General features: G+C 38.9%; 1 protein-coding gene across 2 annotated transcripts in view; it reads left to right on the top strand.

The window, feature by feature from the left end:
* The first annotated feature begins 751 nt into the window (after nucleotides 1–751).
* The window catches only part of LOC115416475 (cytosolic purine 5'-nucleotidase-like), a 13782-nt gene continuing 7046 nt past the window's right edge, over nucleotides 752–7487 (top strand). Inside the window, exons 1-8 of one of the 2 annotated variants that reach the window (XM_030130249.1) lie at nucleotides 752–778; nucleotides 896–979; nucleotides 1143–1184; nucleotides 4790–4897; nucleotides 5009–5075; nucleotides 5375–5545; nucleotides 5692–5743; nucleotides 7169–7229. In XM_030130249.1, coding sequence (XP_029986109.1) covers nucleotides 767–778; nucleotides 896–979; nucleotides 1143–1184; nucleotides 4790–4897; nucleotides 5009–5075; nucleotides 5375–5545; nucleotides 5692–5743; nucleotides 7169–7229 — 597 coding nt within the window. In that variant the 5' untranslated portion in view covers nucleotides 752–766. Of the gene's footprint in view, nucleotides 779–895; nucleotides 980–1142; nucleotides 1185–4789; nucleotides 4898–5008; nucleotides 5076–5374; nucleotides 5546–5691; nucleotides 5744–7168; nucleotides 7230–7487 lie in introns of those variants that run through there. The other variant, XM_030130250.1, reaches the window with a different exon arrangement.

The following is a 7487-nucleotide window of genomic DNA, read 5'->3' as shown; positions in this document are numbered from 1 at the left end:
AAGTCTTTTAATAGTCAGTAGAATAGCCTTTGTTCTTGATAATGGTTCCTGTAAGTGTCCACAGGTTCTCTTCTGTCTCCTGTGGGGTTTTGGTCCACTCTTCCAGGACCAAAGCCTCCAGCTGGGTCCAGTTGGATGGTCTCCTACCCATCATGCTAGTCTTTAGCTCCCTCCACAGATTCAAGTCACAAACAAACTTGACAAAACTCATTCATTTCATCACAAAAACAAAAAGTTACAAAAAATGGCAGGGGTATGAATAATTTTCAGGACGACTGTATATATATATATATATATATATATATATATGTGTGTGTAATGCAAGTCGGTCATTGGTTTATTCATGTTTATTGGTTAGTTTGTTCTTTATTTCAAACACTTCAACACTTAAAACCAGAAACAACAATGAAAAAACAGAAAAAAGGAGTGGTAGTGTAACTTATGTAGTGCCCCCCCCCCATCTGTTTGTACTGGACGTACAGTCCATGATCCACAAACAAAACTCCAGAATATTGTCCATCCAAACTCAGCTGTGTCCAGTTGACAGCTGCGGTCATTCTTCCTGCTCTCTGTCCATTACTCCTCTGTCGTCTTGTTACTGTCAGGCTTCGACCTATCAGAACATTCGACACTATTTGTGTATAATGAACAGATTCGTGTGTTTCTGAAATACATCCATGTCCTGTGTTCAGATTCCTGCTGTCCTCTGGTCCAGGCTGTTGGTGGACTGAATATGATTAACCCTCGGGTTAATAATGCAGTAATAATGTCATGTAATGTAATAATAATACTGTAATAATAATGTCATGTAATGTAATAATAATAATGTAGTAATGTAATGTAAGTAATGGGATGTCCTGCTGTGTAAACACTGTTGTGTGTTTGTTCCACTCAGCCTAAACTTCCTCTGCTCCTCAGCCGGATGAAGGAAGTGGCCAAAGTGTTCCTGGCAACCAACAGTGATTACAAATACACAGAGGTGAGTACAAGTACACAGAGATGAGTACAAGTACACAGAGATGAGTACAAATACACAGAGGGGAGTACAAGTACACAGAGGTGAGAGGACAGTGAACACATACTGTGTCATCATTCATGTTCCTGGAAATAAAACCTCAGTCTGTTTTCTTGTCGTTTTACAGAAAATTATGACGTATCTGTTTGACTTTCCTCATGGACCAAAGGTACAAATTAACACTCTCTCTCTCTCTCTCTCTCTGTGTCTCTCTCTCTCTCTGTCTCTCTCTCTCTCTCTCTCTCTATATATATATATATACATATATATATATATATATATATATATATATGTATACATATAAAATCATATATAATCCTCAGCCTGGTTCGTCTTATACAGACCTGATCCAAATCTTCAGACCAGTTGAAAAATAGCTAGAATTGACCTTTTGCACATTTGGATCTTAATGAGGTTTTAAGTAGAGCTACAATATACAAAAGCAAGAAGGGGGAGTGAGACAAAAAGCACTTTGAAAAAGTCATTTATTGAAAACAACAAGTAAACTGAAATAGGCTGTTTATCAGCTGATCAAAAGTTTAAGACCACAGGCTATAAAAGCCAAAATCTGCTCCAAATTCTCCTTTTCTGTCGGGCATTCACACGGTCATGCCCTCCTGAAGCTAAAGCTCAGAAGCTTTCTCTTCTTGAACGTGGTCGGATCGTCCAGCTGCATAAGCGAGGCCTCTGGCAGCGTGCCATTGCTGCTGAGGTTGGACGCAGTAAGACAGTCATTCTACATTTTTGGACAGATCCTGAGCATTATGGAACAAAAAAGTCAAGTGGTAGACCCAAAAAAATGTCACCTGCGCTGAGCCGGAGGATCCCATTGACTGTCCGTCAGGACACAGGGCGGTCCTCCACCCAAATGAAGGCCCTTACTGGTGCCGACTGCAGCGCAATAACCATCAGACGGCATCTGTGGGAAAAGGGTTTCAAAAACAAAAACCAATTCAAAGACCTCGTCTCCTCCAACGCCACAAAACTGCCCGTTTAGACTTTGCCAGGAGCATCAAACATGGGACACTGAAAGGTGGAAAAAAGTTTTATTCTCTGATGAGAAAAAATGGAACCTTGACGGTCCAGATGGCTTCCAACGTTACTGGCATGACAAGGAGATCCCACCTGAGATGTTTTCTACCCGGCACAGTGGAGGGGGGTCCATCATGATCTGGGGTGCTTTTTCATTCAGTGGAACACTGGAGCTTCAGGTGGTGCAGGGTGGTCAAACGGCGGCCGGTTACGTGCAGATGTTGCAGCGGGCGTCCCTCATGACTGAGGGCCCTGGTCTGTGTGGGAACAGCTGGGTTTAAAAACAGGACAACGCTGCAGGTCACAATGCTCGCTTGACCAAGGACTTCTTCAGGGAGAAGAACATCACTCTTTTGGACCATCCTGCATGTTCCCCTGATTTAAATCCCATAGAGAACATCTGGGGATGGATGGCAAGGGAAGTTTATAAAAATGGCCATCAGTTCCACACAGCTGATGCCCTTGGTGAAGCCATCTTCACCACTTGGAGCAATGTTCCCACCAGCCTCCTGGAAACACTCGCATCAAGCATGGCCAAACGAATTTATGAAGTGATTAACAAGAACGGTGGAGCTACTCATTACTGAGTCCTACTGAGAACATTTTTTGTTCTGGTTTGGAGAGTTTTTTGTAATTTTTTGAGCGATGGTCTTAAACTTTTGATCAGCTGATAAACAGCCTATTTCAGTTTACTTGTTTTCAATAAATGACTTTTTCAAAGTGCTTTTTGTCTCACTCCCCCTTCTTGCTTTTGTATATTGTAGCTCTACTTAAAACCTCATTAAGATCCAAATGCGCAAAAGGTCAATTCTAGCTATTTTTCAACTGGTCTTAAGATTTTGATCAGGTCTGTATCTAAGTTCTTTCCATGTATTGAATGGAATGATTTTTGAATTGAATGGTCTGTATATTGTGTTTATATATAATCCTTGAACCTAGTTTGTCTTCTATATTGTGTTTATATATACTTCTTAGCCTGGTTTGTCTTATATATTTTGTTTATATATACTTCTTAGCCTGGTTTGTCTTCTATATTGTGTTTATATATACTTCTTAGCCTGGTTTGTCTTATATATTGTGTTTATATATACTTCTTAGCCTGGTTTGTCTTATATATTGTGTTTCTATACAATCCTCAGCCTGGTTCGTCTTATATATTGTGTTTATATATAATCCTTGAGCCTAGTTTGTCTTATATATTGTGTTTATATATACTTCTTAGCCTGGTTTGTCTTATATATTGTGTTTCTATACAATCCTCAGCCTGGTTCATCTTATATATTGTGTTTATATATACTTCTTTGCCTGGTTCGTCTTATATATTGTGTTTATATATACTTCTTAGCCTGGTTTGTCTTATATATTGTGTTTATATATACTTCTTAGCCTGGTTTGTCTTATATATTGTGTTTCTATACAATCCTCAGCCTGGTTCGTCTTATATATTGTGTTTATATATAATCCTTGAGCCTAGTTTGTCTTATATATTGTGTTTATATATACTTCTTAGCCTGGTTTGTCTTATATATTGTGTTTCTATACAATCCTCAGCCTGGTTCATCTTATATATTGTGTTTATATATACTTCTTAGCCTGGTTCGTCTTATATATTGTGTTTATATATACTTCTTAGCCTGGTTCGTCTTATATATTGCGTTTGTATACAATCCTCAGCCTGGTTTGTCTTATATATTGTGTTTATATATACTTTTTCGCCTGGTTCGTCTTACATATTGTGTTTATATATACTTCTTAGCCTGGTTCGTCTTATATATTGTGTTTATATATACTTCTTAGCCTGGTTCGTCTTATATATTGCGTTTCTATACAATCCTCAGCCTGGTTCGTCTTATATATTGTGTTTATATATACTTCTTAGCCTGGTTTGTCTTATACATTGTCTTTATATATATACTTCTTAGCCTGGTTCGTCTTATATATTGCATTTGTATACAATCCTCAGCCTGGCTTGTCTTATATATTGTGTTTATATATACTTTTTAGCCTGGTTCGTCTTACATATTGTGTTTATATATACTTCTTAGCCTGGTTCGTCTTACATATTGTGTTTATATATACTTCTTAGCCTGGTTCGTCTTATATATTGCGTTTCTATACAATCCTCAGCCTGGTTTGTCTTATATATTGTGTTTATATATACTTTTTAGCCTGGTTTGTCGTACATATTGTGTTTATATATACTTCTTAGCCTGGTTCGTCTTATATATTGCGTTTCTATACAATCCTCAGCCTGGTTCGTCTTACATATTGTGTTTATATATACTTCTTAGCCTGGTTCGTCTTATATATTGCGTTTGTATACAATCCTCAGCCTGGTTTGTCTTATATATTGTGTTTATATATACTTTTTAGCCTGGTTCGTCTTACATATTGTGTTTATATATACTTCTTAGCCTGGTTCGTCTTATATATTGCGTTTCTATACAATCCTCAGCCTGGTTTGTCTTATATATTGTGTTTATATATACTTTTTCACCTGGTTCGTCTTACATATTGTGTTTATATATACTTCTTAGCCTGGTTTGTCTTATATATTGTTTTTCTATACAATCCTCAGCCTGGTTTGTCTTATATATTGTGTTTATATATACTTTTTAGCCTGGTTCGTCTTACATATTGTGTTTATATATACTTCTTAGCCTGGTTTGTCTTATATATCGTTTTTCTATACAATCCTCAGCCTGGTTCGTCTTATATACTGCGTTTATATATACTCCTCAGCCTGGGACCCCTCACAGGCCTTGGAAGTCCTACTTTGACCTGATCCTGGTGGATGCTCGTAAACCCATGTTCTTTGGAGAGGGAACAGTTCTGCGACAGGTTGACACTGTGAGTGTTGAACAGGTTTATTTACACTGTGAGTGTTGAACAGGTTTATATATAATGTAAATAAACATATAAAGTCAGTGTTGTCGGTGTTTGACTCTGCTCTTTTGTCAGACCACTGGACGGTTGAAGATTGGGACGTACACTGGACCTCTGCAGCACGGCATCGTTTACTCTGGAGGTAACTCTGGGAGTTTTGTTTTGCTCTGGAGGTAACTCTGGGAGTTTTGTTTTGCTCTGGAGGTAACTCTGGGAGTTTTGTTTACTCTGGAGGTAACTCTGGGAGTTTTGTTTTGCTCTGGAGGTAACTCTGGGAGTTTTGTTTACTCTGGAGGTAAATGTGGGAGTTTTGTTTACTCTGGAGGTAAATGTGGGAGTTTTGTTTACTCTGGAGGTAAATGTGGTGTCTGGTGTGTTCAGGTTCGTCGGACATCGTGTGTGACCTTTGACCTTTGACCTCTGACCCTCTGGTGTGTTCAGGTTCGTCGGACATCGTGTGTGACCTCCTCGGGGCCAAAGGGAAGGACATCGTCTACATCGGGGACCATATTTTCGGTGACATCCTCAAATCGAAGAAGCGTCAGGGCTGGAGGACGTTCCTGGTCATACCTGAACTGGCCCAAGAGTTACATGTGTGGACGGACAAGAGCGGTGAGGGGGCGGAGCCACACACAAACGCACCAATCACACATGAGTTCTGTGTGTGTGTGTGAGTGTGTTGCTCTAATGCTGCTGTGGTGTTTTGTTTCTTTCTTTTCAGGTATATTCTCTTTATTTACTCTCTTTATTCTTTTCAGGTATTTTCTCAGAACTCCAGTCTCTGGACTGTTTCCTGGCTGAACTTTACAAGTGAGTTCATGTTAAACAGAACAACTGTGGATACAGGTGTAGTTTAACACCAGCAGAGTGTGGATACAGATGGAGTTTAACACCAGCAGAGTGTGGATACAGATGGAGTTTAACACCAGCAGAGTGTGGATACAGGTGTAGTTTAACACCAGCAGAGTGTGGATACAGATGGAGTTTAACACCAGCAGAGTGTGGATACAGATGGAGTTTAACACCAGCAGAGTGTGGATACAGGTGTAGTTTAACACCAGCAGAGTGTGGATACAGATGGAGTTTAACACCAGCAGAGTGTGGATACAGATGGAGTTTAACACCAGCAGAGTGTGGATACAGATGGAGTTTAACACCAGCAGAGTGTGGATACAGATGGAGTTTAACACCAGCAGAATGTGGATACAGGTGTAGTTTAACACCAGCAGAGTGTGGATACAGGTGTAGTTTAACACCAGCAGAGTGTGGATACAGATGGAGTTTAACACCAGCAGAGTGTGGATACAGGTGTAGTTTAACACCAGCAGAGTGTGGATACAGATGGAGTTTAACACCAGCAGAGTGTGGATACAGATGGAGTTTAACACCAGCAGAGTGTGGATACAGATGGAGTTTAACACCAGCAGAGTGTGAATGTGTGAGTGAATGAAGAATGGATCCACTGTACAAGTGTTCATAGAAAAGCACTATATAAATCTAATCCATTATTATTATTATTATTATTATTATTATTATTATTATTATTATTATTATTATTATTACCTCTGCCAAGGAGGTTATGTTTTTGCCAGGGTTTGTTTGTTTGTTTGTCTGTTTGTTTGTTTGTCTGTCAGTTAGTGTGCAACATAACTCAAAAAGTTATGGACAGATTTGGGTGAAATTTTCAGGGTTTGTTGGAAATGGGATAAGGAAGAAATGATTAAATTTTGGTGGTGATCGGGGGTGGGGGGGCCCACGGGGGGGGCCCATTTCCAACAAACCCTGAAAATGTCATCCAAATCTGTCCATAACTTTTTGAGTTATGTTGCACACTAACGGACAGACAAACAGAAGGACAGACAAACAAACCCTGGCAAAAACATAACCTCCTTGGCGTGGGGGGGCCCACGGGGGGGGCCACTGATCAGCCTTGGCGGAGGTCTGCGCTCTCCGAGTGCTTCTAGTTATTGTTGTTGTTGTTGTTGTTGTTGTTTTTATTATTATTATTATACATACTTTATTGACCTCCCAATGGGTAAATTTAAATATGCAGCAGCACAAGACAATATGTATCAAATGCAATAAAAAAATTTTAAAAAATTATTAAAGTGACTACAAATGACAAAAAATAGAGATAAGATCATATATATATATATATATATACATATATATATATATATATATATTTGTTGTGCTCTTTACAGAACTGAAGTGAATATCATGTTGTGTGTGCAGGCATTTGGACAGCAGCAGCAACGAGAGACCAGACATCAGCTCACTGCAGAGAAGGATTAAGGTACAGACACAGAACCAGCACTGGACTCACCCACAACAACACACAGGTCCAAATACTACAAATACAAGTTAAATACTACAAATATGAGTCCAAATACTACAAATATGAGTCCAAATACTACAAATACAAGTTAAATACTACAAATATGAGTCCAAATACTACAAATATGAGTCCAAATACTACAAATACAAGTTAAATACTACAAATATGAGTCCAAATACTACAAATATGAGTCCAAATACTACAAATATGAGTCCA

This window comes from Sphaeramia orbicularis, unplaced genomic scaffold, assembly GCF_902148855.1.
Source record: "Sphaeramia orbicularis unplaced genomic scaffold, fSphaOr1.1, whole genome shotgun sequence".
Classification (NCBI taxonomy): Eukaryota; Metazoa; Chordata; class Actinopteri; order Kurtiformes; family Apogonidae; genus Sphaeramia; species Sphaeramia orbicularis.
Note: the sequence above shows the minus strand (reverse complement) of the source record. Positions and strands in the feature narration are given on the sequence as shown.